The sequence below is a fragment of the Mytilus californianus genome, unplaced genomic scaffold, assembly GCF_021869535.1.
Source record: "Mytilus californianus isolate M0D057914Y unplaced genomic scaffold, xbMytCali1.0.p SCAF_10, whole genome shotgun sequence".
Classification (NCBI taxonomy): domain Eukaryota; kingdom Metazoa; phylum Mollusca; class Bivalvia; order Mytilida; family Mytilidae; genus Mytilus; species Mytilus californianus.
The window spans coordinates 56,893,656-56,913,901 of record NW_026262582.1 but is presented as its reverse complement, the minus strand read 5'-3'; the positions used below and the strand labels follow the sequence as shown (position 1 = coordinate 56,913,901).

Below are 20,246 nucleotides of genomic sequence, written 5' to 3'. Positions count from 1 at the left end.
CCCCTAAACAAATATGTATACTAGTTCAGTGATAATGGACGTCATACTAAACTCCAAATTATACACAAGAAACTAAAATTAAAAATGATACAAGACTAACAAAGGCCAGAGGCTCCTTACTTGGGACAAGCGCAAAAATGCGGCGGGTTAAACATGTTTTTTGAGATCTCAACCCTCTCCCTATACCTCTAGCCAATGTAGAAAAAACAAACCCACAACAGTACGCACACTAAGACTCAGTTTAAGAGAAGTCCGAGTCCGATGTCAGAATAGGAAACAAAAGAAAATAAACAAAATGACAATAATACATAAATAACAACAGACTACTAGCAGTTACTGTCATGCCAGCTCCAGACCTCAATTAAACTGATTGAAAGATTATGTCTTCATCATATGAATATCAGGCACAATCCCTCCTGTTAGGGGTTTAGTATTATACCATCATAAAATATATGATGCTAATTACCACCAAACACAGATCAAGTTTGAATTTGGGTGGCGTCACTTTCACCGTTCTCGAGTTATGTCCCTTTGTAAATTGATAAATTGCAGAATTTGCCTTATATTTACAAGCAGGGGCATCTGTGTCCCATGGACACATTCTTCATTTAAATTTCTCACAAATTGATGTAGATATGAATCTTTTTCTTAAAATATATTACTGTATGTCTTGTATATATTTTAGAAGGTTAAGAGTACGATCTTTTTAAGGTTTGTCTATGAATTAGTTTCATTCTTATTGTAGATACAGTTTCTAACGACACACATTAAAACTAAAGTTTTGAAGAACTATATAAGTATACCTCAAGGTCTTTCGTGTATTCAGTTTGATTGCAAACACAAAATGTTCTTATATTGTCATTGTTGATTGTTTTTATGAGGTCACATTTACAGTGAAACAGAATCAGGTTCTCTGAAGGATTTTGCATATGTTAAATCAAATAAAAGTTCTTCTTAATAAGGTCATCTGATATACAAACATTGCTTTTAACCATGTACATTAGCATTTGAAAACTACAAAATCAAGAAAAACAGGAACGAATTTGGACACAGGGTTAACCAAATTTTATGAAAAGTCCTCTGAAAAATTAATTGCTTGTAACATAAACAGGAAAATGATGCTCTAATGCTTATATTCTGGAGAGAAATATTAAGTTACTTGTTACCATTTAAATGAAAAAGAGCTTAATGATACTTTAATCTGTGTACTAGCACTATAGACCTCAACATCATGAACATGGAACTGCTTGAATGAAATACAAATATAAAAGGGCAGATTTAGATATATTCCAGTAGATAATTTAGATAAATATACAGTGAATGGTAACTGGTAACACAAGGAAACATGTTATCATAATTATTGGATAAACATGTAAACATTTGTAGTTAAGTATTTTTTTGGGCATAGGCTTTTTAAAAACTGGTACAAAATATAAAATGTCAAAAGCACATGGTGTTGCCTGCTTAGACATGTTAGATAGCTATTTTGTGTATGATTGTTTTATTTGTGTGTTTTATAGCTGCTGATGTGTATAATTCCACCATGATTTGTGTATGATTGTTTTGTTTTATAGCTGCTGATGTGTATAATTCCACACACAATGATAACAGGACTTCAGACAAGAACTCACTTAAAAACTCTGACTTTGATGCCGGTAGTGGAAAACCTGACAAACAGTTTCTTATTAAAAAATTTCAAGAAAGTCAGATCGACTATCGGACTAGTCAGCCTTCTTCTTCTCATAGAAGTGACTATTCTAAATTGGATCATAGACGAGATAGTTATGACCATAATAGGCGAAGACGAGACAGTGAAGGAAACAGGTCATATGGACATCGGACTCCAAAAAAACATGGTGAGTTTGTAAAGAAGAGTATCTCTTCTTGGATGATAACATAATGATATTTTTATGGATTATATAATTCAAATTTGGTAAGTATACCAATTTTATTACTTATTTATTTCCTTTTGATTTATTATGATCAGGTATATGTTTTTTGGTCTGTGTGACCGTTCGTCCGTCCGTCCATTTGTCTGTCTGTCCCGCTTCAGGTAAAAAGATTTTGGTCAAGGTAGTTTTTGATGAAGTTGAATTCCAATCAACTTGAAACTTAGTACACATGTTCCTTATGGTATGACCTTTCTAAATTTAATGCCAAATTAGAGTTTTGACCCCAATTTCACGGTCCACTGAACATAGAAAATGATAGTGCGAGTGGGGCATCCGTGTACTATGGACACATTCTTGTTTTGCTGAGCTTTGATTAATGTTGTGAAGTGAACAATCCTTGTTTTCTTCTAGCAGTATTTTCAACATGTTAAGAACATAAGAAGCCACTGATAGATTGAGCAGAATATGAGGCCTTGCCCGTCTTTCTCATGCATTAGTGAATATTTAATGTGTATCTATGCTGTTTCATCATCATCATCCTTGCATTTCAGTTTCATGCAGAATATGACACTTTATCCCTGCTTATAATGTAGTGACCTTAGTACTTTTACATTGTTTTTTAGAGGTGACTGACCCTAAGGGCATAATTGGCAAAGGCAATGACTGCCATCACTTGTTGCCTGTTGTCGTAAACTTTTAAAGCTTAGCAGAAACCACTGGGCCAAACTTGGACTGAATGATCCTATGGTGTTTAGTGTAAAGTGTGTGTGTTTTTTTGTTCCAGCTTAACAACCTAAAATACCATGGCTTAAGCTAGTGATTAGGTCAGTTTAAAGGGAACCACTTAGGTTGGGGTTTTGAAAAGTATTTTTTTCCACATTGCAACGTAAAAAAAAAGTTTATTGGGGGCTGTTGTTTTTATACTAGTGATTAAATTTTCACACCTAGCAATGCCAGGTGATAGGTTATAAGACACCTGTAACTTCATTTACCTGTAGTTTTATGTACCTGTAAAAATTATGCATTTTCAATAAAAAAATATCTTGATTGAAAAACTGTGGCGGATCCAGGGGGGTTGGAACCCCCCTTTTTTTTTGACGATCAATGCATTTGAATGGGGACATATAGTTGGACCCCCCCCCCCCCCCCCCCCCCCCTTATCCTGGGTTAGGAACCCCCCCATTAATAAATGCCTGGTTCCACCCCTGTAAAATGTTGTAAAAATTAATTTGTCAATTCTTTATATATATCTAAAATATGCAATATCATAACTTATAAGGACTAAATTAGTAGGTATAAGTGTTAAAAATGAATAAAATTCATTCATTTATATCAGCTGAAACATGCCAAAAGATTAAAGTTTAAATATATCTTACTTTTTATCATTTTTTTACTTCAATAAATAGTAAAAACCGCCATGAAAATTTCAAGCAACCAGTATTTGCCAGTATTGACCACTTGAGGAGTATTGTCCAGGGCGGTAAGATGCCTCGTGTAAAGAGAGTGCCACGCTCTTTGCACGTTGAGAACCCTTGCAACAACTCTTTGAGGGGTCCGTAGGTGACCTGTTACATGGCTAAATTTCTGTCCCTATCCAATATACCCTCATTTTCCGTGGCAGTCTAAATTTCTCCGACCTTAATCCCGGAAGCCCCTATTACAGAACCTACCTATTGTATTTATTGTTAACTTGTTCTCGTCCTGAATATGCATGAAATATTTGCCACTGGACGTTAAGCAACCAACAATCAATCAATCAATCCGGGGCGGTAAAAACCAGTAAATACCGCATGTAAATACCAGGGGCGGTATTTACCGTCCAACCTTGATGTGTGTTGATTTTGGTCCCATTCAAAAAGAAAAATATAACCTTTATTTTCTTTTTTCCCACAAATATCCAAAGCATTCCTAGCAATAGATTATAGAATATTGGTAAATTCTTGATATTATACCATTACCTCCTTCAGTCTGTTTGTCTGTTCCTTTGTTCAACCAAAAAAAAAATTCCTCACACTTTTCTCAGGTACTACCAGTAATGACAATGCTGAATAAATTATCGATAAAATTTATTCAGCAGCTTGACAGTGATGAGTTGTAAGTTGTCAGTCACTTACTTCCTGTCAGAGTTCTTGAAAACAAATTTCACATGTCAGTCATTTGGGTAGACATTAATTTGGCTTTCACATGGTTTGTCAGCCCGAACAAAGTTTTGTCAGTCCTATTTTTTTCAACAGGACTTAAAAAAGTCGTTGAAACTTCTATGAATATTATGGTAGAATAAACTTTTGTTGTAGTATTTTTGCTGAATAAATTATTATAAATGTTGAATCTTAACATTTGAATTCATATTCTTGGCATCTCTGGACATTTTTTAAAATCTTATTCTCTGTTTACTATCAATCACTCCCTGCCTCACTATTCATGCTATTAGCAAGTACAAAACAAAAAAAACATGTAACTTATGTATTAAAACCAACAATAAACATGAGCTTAAGAAAGCTCTCACAACTGACTATTTATCAGTAAATAACAATCTCTTCCACTGTTCTGTCACTGGCTCTCCCATTTATTTATGTATCCAATATCCTATCACTCTCAATCTGACTTCCTAATTCAAACTATCTCACTCACTCTGTCATCATCTCCCTCTTGATACAGGCCATGTTCATGTGGTTGTTGTTATTAAATAGAACTCTCATGTTTTATCATTGTTAGAGAAGAAATCATTGTGTTCAGAAAGTTTTGGGACAAGCAAATACTGCATTCAGGACCAGGGAACTGTCCTGAATATCCAGTCAATAGTAAGATTGCAGGAATGCAGTCTTCGAATTTAGCCACAAGTCTGATGCCAATGGCTTGTACATTTTATTGGGGACTTGTAAATATTCTGTTGTGATTAGTCCGACTGGCTTGTGAAAAATTTCGACCTGGGGGACTAGTATATATTGTAAAATCACCTGTCCGACTTGTATTTGTATTTTGTCACTATGCGCGTTCCTAAAAATCCAGTCGTTTTTTACAGACGGGGCTTAACCTTGTATCCTGGTGAACTGCTCCTGTACTCTTATAATGAGGCTCACGCTAGCAGGCGACAGGGGCGAATAAGTCGCTTTCCTGTCCGTCACTTTGCTTTGCCCTATCGTCAAAAGCGAAAACTAGTTGCCCTGGTGTACACAATACTTGCTTTCAGTCACTTTCGCCATCGACAATTTTCAATTTTTACCAAGTCGATGAAACAGCTATTTTTGTACAACTGCAAAAAAATTTTGCTGTCTTATAGTGGTATGACGTTGGTGTCGTCGTCGCTGTCTGGCGTTGGCGTAGGCATCCGAAGACACATTGGTTTTCGCACTCTTAACTTTAGTTTAAGTGAATGGATCTCTATGAAATTTTACCATAAGGTTCAATACCACAAAGGGAAGGTTGGGATTGATTTTTGGGTTTATGGTACCAACAGTTAAGGAATTAGGGGCCAAAAATAAGCATTTTTATACGCTCGTTTACTGGACGTATTATGGTATACCTCTGTCGGTCTGTCCGTCTGTCGTCAACATGTCGGACATTAACTCAAAAACGCTTTAACCAATTTGCATAAAACTTTGGTGAATTGTTTAAATATCTATTGACATGAGCTCCCTTCCGATTTTTTTATATTTTAGATTTTACGTTTCCGAGTTACAGGGTTTCATTCATAAAAAAAGGGGGATTTTCCAGTTTTCGGACAAAAAATCAAAATTGCTTTCAGCAGTTCGTATGAAACTTTGGTGAATTGTTTATATCTATTGATGAAAGCTCTGTTGAGAATTTTATAAATTTTACATTTTACATTTCTGAGTTATGGGGTTTTATTAATTAAAAAAGGGGGGATTTTCCAGTTTTCGGACAATAACTCAAAAATGCTGACAGCAATTCTCATGAAACTTTAGTGAATTGTTTATATCTATTGATGTAAGCTCCCTTTACATTTTCATAAATTTCTAATATGACATTGAGAATTAATTGAACTTTATTTGTTTATAGTCTAACAACAGAGTTACTAAGTATTGCACAACAGCACAGTGTATTGCACAACAGCAAGAAATCTTTAATTGAATATAAATTCAATTCATATAACCAATTTCAAGTGACTACATTTATTCAGAAACCTATAATATGTCAAATATTTAATACAATCCAAATTCCGACCTGTATCAAGTTTGAATATTGTGTCCATTTTTGCCCCAACTGTACAGGGTTGGACCTCTGCGGGCGTATTCAGCTGCACTCAGCGAAGCAGTTTATTGTAACTTCCAGACATAACTTGTGTGTTAGTGTATGGATCTCTCTGACATTGTATCACAAGGTTTCATATCACAAAGGGAATGCTGGGAATGATTTTGGGGGTAATTGCCTCCAAATTTTAGGAATTAGGGGCCAAAAAAGGGTAAAAAAACAATCATTTTTCTAGTTTCATGACAATAACTTGTGTGTTAGTGTATTGATCTCTCTTTTTTCTAGTTTCCAGATTATAAAATTTTTGTTCACGTGTATGGATCTCTCTGAAATTGTACTGCAAGGTACCATACCACAAAGGGAAGGCTGGGATTGATTTTGGGGGTAATTGCCTTAAAATTTTAGGAATTAGGGGCCAAAAAGGGGCAAAAAAAACAAGCTTATTTTCTAGTTTCAGGACAATAACTTGTGCCTAAGTGTATGGATCTTTATGAAATTGTACTACAAGGTTCCATATCACAAAGGGAAAGCTGGATTTGAGTTTGGGGGTAATTGCCTCAAACATTTAGGAATTTGGGGCCAAAAAACAAGCATTTTTCTAGTTTCCAGACAATAACTTGTTTTCAAGTGTATGGATCTCTCTGAAATTGTACAGCAAGGAACCATAGCACAAAGGGAAGGCTGGGATTGAGTTTGGGGGTGATGAATCATAAGGGGGTTCTAAAAATTTGGGGGGGGGGGGAGGTTTCCTTTTTTTTCTTTAAAATTTTCCATTTTAAATTGGTTATTTCTGATTTACATATAAAAGCAAATAATAATGATATGGTTTGAATAGGTCAATTAAAAAATGTTTAAGTTCTTAGACCACATTCATTCTGTGTCAGAAACCTATGCTGTGTCAAATATTTAATCACAATCAAAATTCAGTGCTGTATCAAGCTTGAATGTTGTGTCCATACTTGCCCCAACTGTTCAGGGTTCGACCTCTGCGGTCGTATCCAGCTGCGCCCAGCGGAGCATTTTATTTTAAATATTGTTGTCATCAAAAGGAAGGAGCGGTGCAAAAGGCCAGGGCACCAAGATAACATGGGATCAGGGCACAGAGTGGTTGTGTGTCCTCTGATAATGGTCTAGCTGGAATACTGTTGTTACCTTGGTCAGTTTCTCAAATGCTATAGTATAACTATAAGTAATAAGGCTGCTTTATTGGTTGATATATATTTGTTCTACATGTTCTGAATGAATCACCTGACCATGCTGACCATGACCTCTTTTAAAGGTTCAGTGATCCTCCTTGATATGATGACCTTAAACCAGTTCCTCAACTGCTATTGACATGTATGAGAAGTAATAGGTCCACTAATACTACATTTGGTTTTTATGCTCATTTCAGCTTTTCAGTCGCTTTCATACATTATGTAGTTCAACAATATTTGTATTACAGTCAAACCTTGTTTTTTTATGCCCCCGCCGTAGCGGAGAGGGCATTAAGTTTTACCTTTGTCCGTCTGTACATCCATCCGTACGTCCCAAATTTGGTTTCCGTTCTTTAACTGTAGTTTGCCTCAACCAAATGTTATGAAACTTATACACAATGCACATTACCATAAGATACAGATCAAGTTTGAAATTGGGTGGCGTCACTTTTACCGTTCTTGAGTTATGCCCCTTTCTAAACAAAATAATTGCTGAATTTTTCGTTTCCATCCTCTAAATTTAGTTTGCCTCAACCAAATGTTATGAAACTTATACACACTACTTATTACTACAAAATACAGATCAAGTTCGAAATTGGGTGGGGTCACTTATTCCTTTCTTGAGTTATGCCCCTTTATAAACATAAAAATTGCTGATTTTTTTATTTCCATTCTCTAACTTTAGTTTGCCTCAACAAAATGTTATGAAACTTATACGCAATGCTTATTACCATAAAATAAAGATCAAGTTTGAATTTTAGTGGTATCACTTTTACCGTTCTTGAGTTATGCCTATTTACAAATGGAAAATTTGCTGAATTTTTCGTTTCTGTTCTCGAACTTAAGTTAGCCACAACCAAATGTTATGAGACTTATACACAATACTTATTACCACAAAACTCAGATCAAGTACAAATTTGGGTAGTATCACTTTTACTTTTCTTCAGTTATGTCCCTTTATAACTTCATTATGATATGCAAGCTGGGGCATCATCTGTGTCCCATGGACACATTCCCCATTTATTTAACAAGGTTTTGTTCGAAACTTGGACAAGTCAAATGCAAGGTATTTGTCAGTCCTGGTAAAACTTCAAAAGTCCCCTTGAAAAAAATTAACATCACTAGATATATATTGCTATATATGACATGTACAGTTTTAAGTACTCATGATCTTACATCCTGTCAATACTGTTTACTTGTAATTATATTTTGGCATTGCACAAGGTCATGCCTTTGTCAGACTGTTTATGACGTCTTAACACTAAATCTGTTTGATGTGTACTGATTGATACTTTAGTCTGGGTAACATAATTTATTAATTAGTTTTTATTAGCTTTGAACTAGCTTTCAGTAACTGCGAGTACTCTTATTTCGTTGCTTTGTGTCTATTCTGTCTATTGTTTTTATTTAGTTGTTTTTGTGCATCGCACTGATCTTTTGAGTTAGCCAATTGCAACTGATCAAAAATGTGGTGCACACTGAATAACCCGCTCTGCCGGTTATTTTAAAGTGTGCTTTTTAGCTCACCTGGCCCAAAGGGCCAAGTGATGTTTTCTAGTCACTTGGAGTCCGTCGTCGTCGTTAACTTTTTATACGCCCGTTTATGGGACGTATTATGGTATACCGTTGTCCGTCGTCATCATGTCGGACATTAACTCAAAAATGCTTTCACCAATTTGCATAAAACTTTGGTGAATTGTTTATATCTATTGACGTGAGCTCCCTTTTGTTTTTTATAAAATTTAGATTTCATGTTTCCGAGTTATGGGGTTTTATTCATTAAAAAAAGGGGGATTTTCTAGTTTTCTGATAATAAGTCAAGAATGCTTTCACTAACTTGCAAGAAATTGTGGTGAATTGTTTATATCTATTGACATGAGCTCCCTTTCGATTTTTATAAATTTTAGATTTTACGTTTCCGAGTTACAGGGTTTTATTCATAAAAAAAGGGGGGATTTTCCAGTTTTCGGACAAAAACTCAAAAATGCTTTCAGCAATTCTTATGAAACCTTGGTGAATTGTTTGTTTGTATTGATGTAAGCTCCTTTTAGAATTTTATAAATTTTACATTTTACATTTCTGAGTTATGGGGTTTTATTCATTAAAAAAGGGGTGATTTTCAAGTTTTCGGGCAATAACTCAAAATGCTGTCACCAATTCTCAGGAAACTTTGGTGAATTGTTAATATCTATTGATGTAAGCTCCCTTTTTATTTTCATAAATTTCTAATATGACATTGAGAATTAATTGAACTTTATTTGTTTATAGTCTGACAACAGATATACTAAGTATTGCACAACAGCAAGAAATCTTTAAGTGAATATAAATTCAATTCATATAACCAATTTCAAGTTCTTTGACTACATTTATTCAGAAACCTATAATATGTCAAATATTTAATTACAATCCAAAGTCAGACCTGAATCAAGCTTGAATATTGTGTCCATTTTTGCCCCAACTGTTCAGGGTTGGACCTCTGCGGGCGTATCTAGCTGCGCTCAGCGAAGCAGTTTATTACATTTTGAACTTCTTCTAGAGAATCACTGAATGGAATGAAACCAAACATGGCATGAATGTTCCTTATGAGGTGCTGACCAAGTGTTGTTACTTTGTAGTGATCCATCATCCAAGATGGCCGCCAGCGGGGGTCTTCGTTTAACATAGTACCCTATGGACAATACATACAAATGTCTTCTTTTAGAGAACCACTTAATGGAATGAAACCAAACATGGCATGAATGTTCCTTATGAGGTGTTGACCAAGTTTTGTTACTTTGAAGCCGATTCATCATCCAAGATGGCCGCCAGAGGGGGACTTAGTTAACATAGGACCCTATGGGAAATACATACAAATGTCATCTTTTAGAGAACCACTAAATGGAATGATAATACATGGCATGAATGTTCCTTATGAGGTGCTGACCAAGTGTTGTAACTTTGTACATGTAGGCGATCAATCATCCAAAATGGCCACCAGCGGGGACTTAGTTTAACATAGGACCCTATGGGAAATACATACAAATGTTTTCTTTTAAAGAACCACTGAATGGAATGAAAACACACATGGCATGAATGTTCCTTATGAGGTGCTGACCAAGTGTTGTTACTTTGTAGCAAATCCATCAACCAAGATGGCTGCCAACAGGGGACTTAGTTTAAGAAAGGACCCTATGGGAAATATATACAAATGTGTTCTTCTAGAAAACCACTTAATGGATTGAAACCAAACATGGTATGAATGTTTCTTTTGAGGTGCTGACCAAGTGTTTTTACTTTGTAGCTGATTTGTCATTGTCCTTATAAAGTCATTTTCTACAATTTCAATGAATTTATCGGTAATTTCTGTAAACTTTACAAAAGTCTTCTGCTTTTGATTAAATTACGGGGCCAATATTAAACCAAATTTGGCCTCAATCATTATTAGGGTATCTGTTATGATTTTAGTCTATTTTTACATGATTTCCAAAACCAAAGTAGAATCACAGCGACACAGGCTCTTGGGAGCCTCTAGTTTAGGTTATTTTGAATAGACAGAACAAATATTACAGTCAGTCCTTATAATTTAATTCTAAATTCCTTTTTTAAGGAGTAAATCATGTTAGATTTATAAAAAAGTTAAAAGAATTTTTTTTTTACTAATTGCTCTTGGCCATATGACACATGTATGAAATATGTGCAAAGCAGGGGGAAATCGGTATGCTGTTCTTTAAAGTGCAATGCTGTTGATTAATTCAATAATTCAGAAACTAAGTCTAAGGTTCCAACTCCCTCAAGAAAGATTGACCTTCGAGGAATTTGGCTATTTTTATACGCCCGTCAAATTTTTGACAGGACGTATTATGGTATACAAATGTCCGTCTTTCCGTCCGTCTGTCTGTCCGGCGTAAACATGTCGCATCGTAACTTGAGAATGACTTATCCAAATTTCATGAAACTTAACATAGTTGTTTCTTATGATGGTCAAACGATCTGTATACTTTTTGGTAAAAATAAGATTAAAAATTTTTGAGTTACAGGACTTGGTAACTAAAACAGGTGTGTGTTTTTTTTTCACATGTCGCGCCGTATCTCAAAAACAATTTATGATTATTGCTTAAAACTTTACACACTTCTTAGTTATATTAATCTTAAGATCTGTATACTTTTTGGTGATGATTCAAAATTTTATTTTAGAGATATTGAGTATTTTGTTAAAAAAGGGGGAGGGGTTTTTCACATGTCGCGCCGTATCTCAAAAACTGTTTATGATTATTGCTTAAAACTTTACACACTTCTTAGCTATATAACCTTAAGATCTGTATACTTTTTGGTGATGATTCAAAATTTTATTTTTGAGTTATTGAGTATTTTGTAAAAAAAGGGGGAGGGGTTTTTCACATGTCGCGCCGTATCTCAAAAACGATTTATGATTATTGCTTAAAATTTTACACACTTCTTAGTTATATTAATCTAAAGATCTGTATACTTTTTGGTTTTGATTCAAAATTTTATTTTTAAGACATTGATTTTTTTTTTTTTAAAGGGGGGTTTTCACATGTCGCGCCGTATCTCAAAAACGATTTATGATTATTGCTTAAAATTTTACACACTTCTTAGTTATATTAATCTAAAGATCTGTATACTTTTTGGTTTTGATTCAAAATTTTATTTTAGAGATTTTGTAAAAAAAAGGGGGGGTTTTCGCATGTCACGCTGTATGTCAGAAACTATTTATGCTTATTGCATAAAAATTCACACACAAGACGACGGGCATATCATGCGCTCATAGCGCAGCTGTTTATTTATTAAGGTCTCTTTTTGGACATATAGCTCTTCATGTGTATACATCCTTGGCTTTTCGGAAGCACAAAATTAATAAAGTGCTATAAATCATGCCATTAGTTTTCTTTTAATTGTTTTACATAAATTGACCATCCTTCCTTCTTTCCATCCATCCCGTTTTTCGTTTCCACACTATCAACCAAGTTTTCCTCATCCAAATTTTACAAACCCTAAAATTCTCAAATTTTGGGAGGTAGAAACATGCTTGAAACAAATTTTCTCTGGTTTGCTAATATTTTTTAATTAGAATTCAACCTTTCATCTCACTAATTCAACAAAGAAATAAATTGCGCAAAGATGTTAAGTAACTGCAGCAAGGCCTTCAAATAGTGCTCCCTGGAGGCTTGTAAATGAGCAGTATTTTGAAGATAACAGACAAGAGATTTCCATTGCCCATGAAAATATACTTATATGATTAGTAAAGACATTTGTAAAGGACATACATGTACAATTAAGCACTCTATTAGAGCAAAGGAGTCAAGAGACATTCAAGAAAAAAGGATGTATAAGTAAAAAAAATCTGAATGTCTAAGGGATATAACTATACCATTAAAATAATTTACATGTACCAGTAAATAAAATACACTTCTATAAGTATTACCCCTGACTGCCCTTTATACATGTTATAAGGAGTAATACCACCATTGATTTTCCCTTATTAGTCTTTGTTACATTGTCACTTTTCAAAAGACGGTGCAGAATTTTTATTTGTTTCAAATAAAGAAATACTTGGCATGAGTAAAGTTTTATCCTGTCCAATATTGCAGACAAAATTTCACATAACATTTCATTGCATATAAGATAATAACCATCACTGGAATATAACCAATCAAATTGTTCACCCCTTTTTTTCCTGTTTACAAGCTTTAGTAACCATGTAACCTCAAGTTTCAAAATATTTTATAGAAACACCAAATAGAAAAAGAATGGTGCTTTGAAGACGTACTATGATTTGGTGGTATTACACCTATAACTTGGATAATTGCAAATTTTTTCTTTTCCACACTCTTAAGTTTGCCTCATGCTAATTTTATGAAACTCATACACAATGCTAAGAACCAAAAACTCCAATAAAGTGTTCAAATTTGAGCAGTGAGTCACTTACCGTGTAGAGTTAATGTGCTTTAAAACTTGGAAAATTGCGATTTTTTTCATTTCCACACTCTTACTTAACATGCTTAAGTTTGCTAATGCAAATTTTATGAACCTCATACACAATGCTAAAAACCAAAACTTGCTGACAGAGTTAAAATTTCGGCAGTGAGTCAATGACTGTTTAAGAGTTATGCCTTGTTATAACTTGGAAAATTTCAAATTGTTTCGTTTCCTCACTCGAACAAGCAGTGACATCAAATGCTCTCAAAAGTATTTCCACGTAATATAAGCAAGCTTGAGGGGGGCATTGGTGTCCACAGATGCATTCTTCTTTCATTTATGTCCCTTTTGATCATTTTGCTCTTCACATGTTTTGGTTTTGTTTATCATGATCCATTGCTTTCAAAATGTTTTGAGTGTGACCATTCCTGATGAAGGCTAATTCAGAAAAGCTATTTGGATGCACAAAATTGAAAAAGTGCTGTTTTTGCATGTTTTATTTATCACACTGAAAATGCAAGCAATGGAAATTTACAAGTAATAGAGTTTTGTATAAATTGAAAATATTGCAATTTGTTTTCAACATGTTCAACTTCATATGATTTTAATTCAAGTTTCAGTTTATTTTCAATATATTCTCCTTCTGTCTAATGCATTGAATTAGAAATATTACCCTTATTTATACTTTACCTACAATCGTTTACATTATTTCCAGTGTGTTACAAAACTTAATTATCAGTTTAAATACACTTGATAATTATTTAACTTCCCGTGACAACTGTATTGCTGTTAAACATGTACTCAACACACAATGCTTAACTGTAAACACATTTTGATCTCTTCGATTTTATACCATTAGCATAGGGCAGTCACATGATCATGATAGCATCATTTATTTTTGGAAGTCACTTTCTGATAAAAAAAATATTGACAACAATCATGTTTTGGGACACTTTTTTGGCAGCTGAAGGTGAATCTTGATGATTTATACAGAATTCAGCTAGCGTTTAATAACAGGATGTGTCCAACGTTAACTGAGCATCCGGAGAGAAAATCATGCTCCTTAATGAGAACCTTGATAGAATGATTATAAGGCGTCTGGACAATTTATATCTGAGCAAACACGCTGTTTCACTTATATTTAACACCAGTGTGTTTTCACCTTCAATTATAATTACTAGCAATCACTCTGTTCCACAGTGATTCACTTAAAATCAGAGTGTTAATACCTGCAATAATGAGCATTCACTCTGCTTCACAGTGACCACTTAATATCAGCAAATGTGATTTTTAAGTAACAATGACAACTTAATAACCTAATATGTATAATGCATTGATTATATATCAATTAGCAATTTACCAATTTAATCATTTTTGATAAATATTTTATATTTCAGAGCATCATGAGGATATGGACATATCACCCAGTAGTACACCTACCAGTTCTCGACAGTCTAGTTGTGCTGGTACCCCACAGCTAGGACCAGTATCCACGCCAGCCTCCGTCACCACTCCTGGATCACTTAACCTGTCGTCAAGGATACCAAGTACTAGTACTTCAGGCCCTTTAATATCAGCTCTGCCACAATTAATTACACAACTCAGTGGTGTCCAAAACAATCAGGACTTAACAAATAAAGGTAGATACATGTCCTCATTTATTGTGCTCCCTGAAAAAAAATTTAGGAGCATATACATTTAGTTTTACCATTCTTCTGGATAGTAACTTGAGAATCTGTTGCTTGATTGAAAGGGAACAACAGATCGATGGTGTAAAGAAGGGAAAGAAGAGTATTGATTTTTGTGTCAATATCATTGTTACTCGAACTAAATTTTTTTTAAAGTTGCTATGAATTTTATAATAAATTTATGCAGATGATAATACTTGTAAGCTACCGTTTTTGAGTCATGTCCATTTATAACATTATATGCAAGTGGGGGCATCACCTGTGTCCCATGGACACATTCCCCATTTATTTGTTTCTGTCATATATTTTTTAGCTCATCTGGCCCACAGAGCTTAAATTTCTCATCACTTGGCATCCGTTAACTTTTACAAAAAACCTGAAACTACTGGGCCAAATTTAACCAAACTTGTCCGCAATCATTATTAGGGTATTAAGTTTAAACAACATGCCCGACGTGGCTAAAAATAGAACATAGGTGTAAAATGCAAGTTTTGTCTATTATCTTGAAAACCCCTCGAAATAGCAATTCTGACTTGGCAGAAATGTTCAGAATGATGAGATCCACCTATTGTTCTTTTACATCAAAACTGTCAGACAACTTCTTATTGGAGTTATTGTTCTTAAATGACCAATTTTACTAATTTTTTTTATTTTCGCCTTTTATTTTGAAAATTATAATAGATAGAGAGAAACTATGAACAGGAATAAAATGATCAGCAAGACAAAATTTACAAATAAGTCAAATTTTGCCCAAATCTTTAGTAGCCTCTCTATAGGAATGATTGCCCTTAAATGACAAATGTTTACCCTTTTTGTTTTTTTGGCAAAAATTTAAGAAGATAGAGGGAAACTAAGCAGAAAAAATTATCAGCAATACAAGATCAAATAAGAGATTTTTGTCTCACCTTGACAGAGTCAAAAAGTGAGACATCCAGCAGTGGCGTCAACAGTGTATTAGTTTGTGATTAGGTCTAGTTTATGGTGAACCACTAGTGGTAGGTCAATAATATTTGGTATGCAGTTGTATTAGCAATGGCACATCTCATTTCCATTGAGATTATTTGGCACTGCCCCCCTCAGTCATTGTCTATTGACTTAGTTTACATGAATTAGTTTGTGATTAGATCAGTTTAAGATGAATCGCTTATGTTAAGTCAATGATATTTGGTATGCAAATTAATTGGCATTTGCAAGTCTCGTATCCATGGAGATTATATAGTTCATTGACTCTGAAACTTTTACAGAGTTTACAAGTTAATGTTTGTGTTTAGGTTTGTTTAAAGGGAACAACTTATGATAAGTTAATGGTATTTGGTATGCAGTTGTATTAGCATTGACACATCTCATTTCCATGGAGATTTTTAGCTATATTCCTTCAGTCATTGTTCATTGACTTTAAATATTTGCATAACTTACATGTTAAAGTATTGCTATTTATTTTCAACATTTGCATTATCAAAATTACAAAAAGGCGAGACATATCTCTGTGTTAACAGTTTATTTTCATGAATTCTATTCTAGTCCACAATGTTTGAGAGTATCCATTGTGAATATGCACATACACCTAGGTGTGGAACGCGGGCTCTTTAAAGCCTCTAGTTCAAAGATCTCCTCTGAATTTCACCAAAACTTTGGGTGAATGATCCTTAGTGTATGTTACGAAGTTTGTGTGGATTTCTTTTTCTGTTCATTGAGCAAACATGGCTACCATGGCTAAAAATAGAACATAAGGGTACAATGCATAAATTGTTTTTTATCTTGAAAACCATAACAGATTGAGAAAATCTGACATGTACACAAAAAAAAAATTTGAATGGAGATATACCCACCACCTATTGTCACCAAATAATCTTGTTAGATTGTCTAATATATTTTTTTTTGTCAAAAATGTCAGGTTAGGGAAACAAGCTCTATATAACATGGTGACTTAAATGCATATATATTTTTTCAACAGCATTGCAGACATTACATCAGTTGCAGGAGGTGATAAAAAGACAAATTGCACAACAACAGACTCCAGGTTAGTGGCTATTCATAAGTACTGTAATCAATCTTAAAGATATGGTGCTATTCAGCATTAACAACAAAAACAAAATGACTCTTCATCAGAAAACATCTAATTTGTATACACATGTTATATTTGTGTCTTCAGAGACTTTGTCATACAAGTGATAAACATGTTTCAGAGAGTACTTTTCAGTTTTCTAGTTATGTCAGAAACTGTAGCATGTGTAGCCACTTGTCCAATACACAGCAAGTCTAACTAGTAAAAATTTGTGTTTAGCTTGTTAGGTTTGCTCAAAAAAAAGTTTTTGCTGACAGCAGGCAATTCCTAGATTTATCTCATTTGTGAGAAGCTGTTTGATGTTGACTGTTAGAATCTTTACACACAAGTTTATAGAATTTAGAAATTTCAATATTTTACACACACTTTAGTAACATTGAACTTGTTCAAATGTTTTTTAAAAGTTTAATTTTGTACATGACAATATGTTCAAAGGGAGGAACAATAAAATGGCTCATTTGAAAACCAAACCATATCCCTAAGTAGATAAGTATTGTTTACCAATATATTAGAACACACATGTTTCAGTCCACTACATACGCAGGGATGATTCCAGGTGTTTTCAAATGGGTCCCTTGACCATCAAATTGGGGAATTTTCATCCCAATTGGGAATTTTTTATACATAAAATCTAAGATGAAATAACATTATTTTCCTGTAAAACGGAAAATGTGTATTAAGTTTCACCTGTACACTGCTGTAAGAAGTTAAAACATTTTGAACAATCCTGGACAGGGGTACTGATTATGATATATATGATTACCAGATCGCTTGACAGTTTTTGGATTGAGACCAGGGAAGTTGTTACATGAAGATCATTGCACATGATGCACTATCTTTTGTAGGCTTGCATCTTAGCTATGGTAACCTAGGCCTTTTACATACATAACAGCTAACATAAACCACTGAAAAAAATCATCCATTGGGTATTTTTTTCAACAACAGGTCATCTTTATAAATTTACATTGATTCAAGTGGATTTCAAATTGAACTGGCCAGTTGTCGAATTCAGAAAAGCAATGTACAAAAGTTTAAGTACTTAAGTGCATGATAAGATAATTTTGTGGTTTTTGCTGGCTGTCTAATATGTAGAAGGTTGCCATATTTTTATGCCCCCGCTGTAACGGAGGGGGCATTAAGTTTTACCCTTGTCCGTACGTACGTCCCAAAATTGGTTTCCGTTCTCTAACTTAAGTTTGCCTCAACCAAATGTTATGAAACTTATACACAATGCTTATTACCACAAAACACAGATCAAGTTTGAATTTTGGTGGCGTCACTTTTACTGTTCTAGAGTTATGCCCCTTTACAAATGGAAATATTGCTGAATTTTTCGTTTCCGTTCTCTAACTTAAGTTTGCCTTAACCAAATGTTATGAAACTTATACACAATGCTTATTACCACCAAATACAGATCAAGTTTGAATTTTGGTAGCATTTCTCTAACCGTTCTAGAGTTATGCCCCTTTATAAATGGAAAAATTACAAAATTTTTAGTTTCCGTTCTGTAACTTAAGTTTGCCCCAACCAAACATTATGAAACCTATACATAATACTTATTACCTTAAAACTCAGATCAAGTACAAATTTGGGTAGCGTCACTTTTATCGTTTTTGAGTTATGTCCCTTTATAATGTTATATGCAAGCGGGGGCATCATCTGTGTCCATGGGGACACATTCTCCATTTTTTGAGAAATAATTTCGGTCATTTATTGAGATCGGGTTTCTTATTCACCATTTTCCACTTGTTTTTGTTTTTATGCCCCCGCCGTAGCGGAGGGGGCATTAAGTTTTACCCTTGTCCGTCTGTACGTACGTACGTACGTACGTACGTCCCGAAATTGGTTTCCGTTCTCTAACTTCAGTTTGCCTCAACCAAATGTTATGAAACTTATACACAATGCTTATTACCACAAAACACAGATCAAGTTTGAATTTTGGTGGCGTCACTCTAACCGATCTAGAGTTATGCCCCTTTATAAAAGGAAATATTGCAAAATTTTTAGTTTCCGTTCTCTTACTTAAGTTTGCCTCAACCAAATGTTATGAAACTTATACACAATGCTTATTACCACAAAACACAGATCAAGTTTGAATTTTGGTGGTGTCACTTTAACCGATCTAGAGTTATGCCCCTTTATAAAAGGAAAAATTGCTAAATTTTTATTTTCTTCTAAATATCAAGTTTATATAATATATTTTTAAAATTGGAGTTATCTTCCTTTGAACATGATTATAGTTGAATCAACTACAGTCATTGCTTTATACAATGCAATGTTTAATTTTGACTTCCACTGATAAAACACAGATCAAGTTGAATTTGGGTATTGTCACTTTAACCATTATTGAGTTATGCCCCTTTATAAATAGAAAGATTGCAAAATTTTTTAGTTTCCATTCTGTAACTGAAGTTTTCCCCAGCCAAACATTATGAAACCTATACACAATATTCATTACCACAAAACTCAGTAAGGATCAAGTACAATTTTTTTGTTTCAGTTCTCTAACTTGAGTTTGCCTCAACCAAATGTTATGAAACTTATACACAATGCTTATTACTACATAATACAGATTAAGTACGAAATTAGGTGGCAACACTTTTACCATTCTAGAGTTATGTCCCTTTATAAACATAAAAATTGCTGAATTTTTTAGTTTGTCTCAACCAAATGTTGTAAAACTTATACACAACCGTTCTAGAGTTATGCGTGTTTACAAATAGAAAAATTGCTGAATTTTTAGTTTCTGTTCTCTACTTAAGTTAGCCTCAACCAAATGTTATGAGACTTACACACAATGCTTATTACCACAAAACTCAGATCAAGTTCAAATTTGGGTAGCGTCACTTTTACCGTTCTTCAGTTATGTCCCTTTATAACTATATGATATGCAAGCGGGGGCATCATCAGTGTCCACATGTGGACACTATCCACATTTATTTAATCCTTTTTTATACGACCGCAAAAATTGAAAATTTTTTGGTCGTATATTGGTATGACGTTGGCGTCGTCGTCGTCGTCGTCGTCGTCGTCGTCGTCGTCGTCGTCCGGCGTCGTCCGAAGACACATTGGTTTTCGCACTCTAACTTTAGTTTAAGTGAATGGATCTCCATGAAATTTTACCATAAGGTTCAATACCATGAAAGGAAGGTTGGGATTGATTTTGGGGGTTATGGTACCAACAGTTAAGGAATTAGGGGCCAAAAAGGGGCCAACAATAAGCATTTTTGTAACTTCCAGACAATAACTTGTGTGTAAGTGTATGGATCTCTCTGAC

General features: G+C 34.2%; 1 protein-coding gene across 1 annotated transcript in view; it reads left to right on the top strand.

Moving 5' to 3' along the window:
* Nucleotides 1–20,246, top strand: part of LOC127718883 (WW domain-containing adapter protein with coiled-coil homolog) — a 53,590-nt gene that overhangs the window by 18,710 nt on the left and 14,634 nt on the right. Inside the window, exons 7-9 of the mRNA XM_052224947.1 lie at nt 1,575–1,856; nt 14,614–14,856; nt 16,859–16,924. Coding sequence (XP_052080907.1) covers nt 1,575–1,856; nt 14,614–14,856; nt 16,859–16,924 — 591 coding nt within the window. The remainder of the gene's footprint in view (nt 1–1,574; nt 1,857–14,613; nt 14,857–16,858; nt 16,925–20,246) is intronic.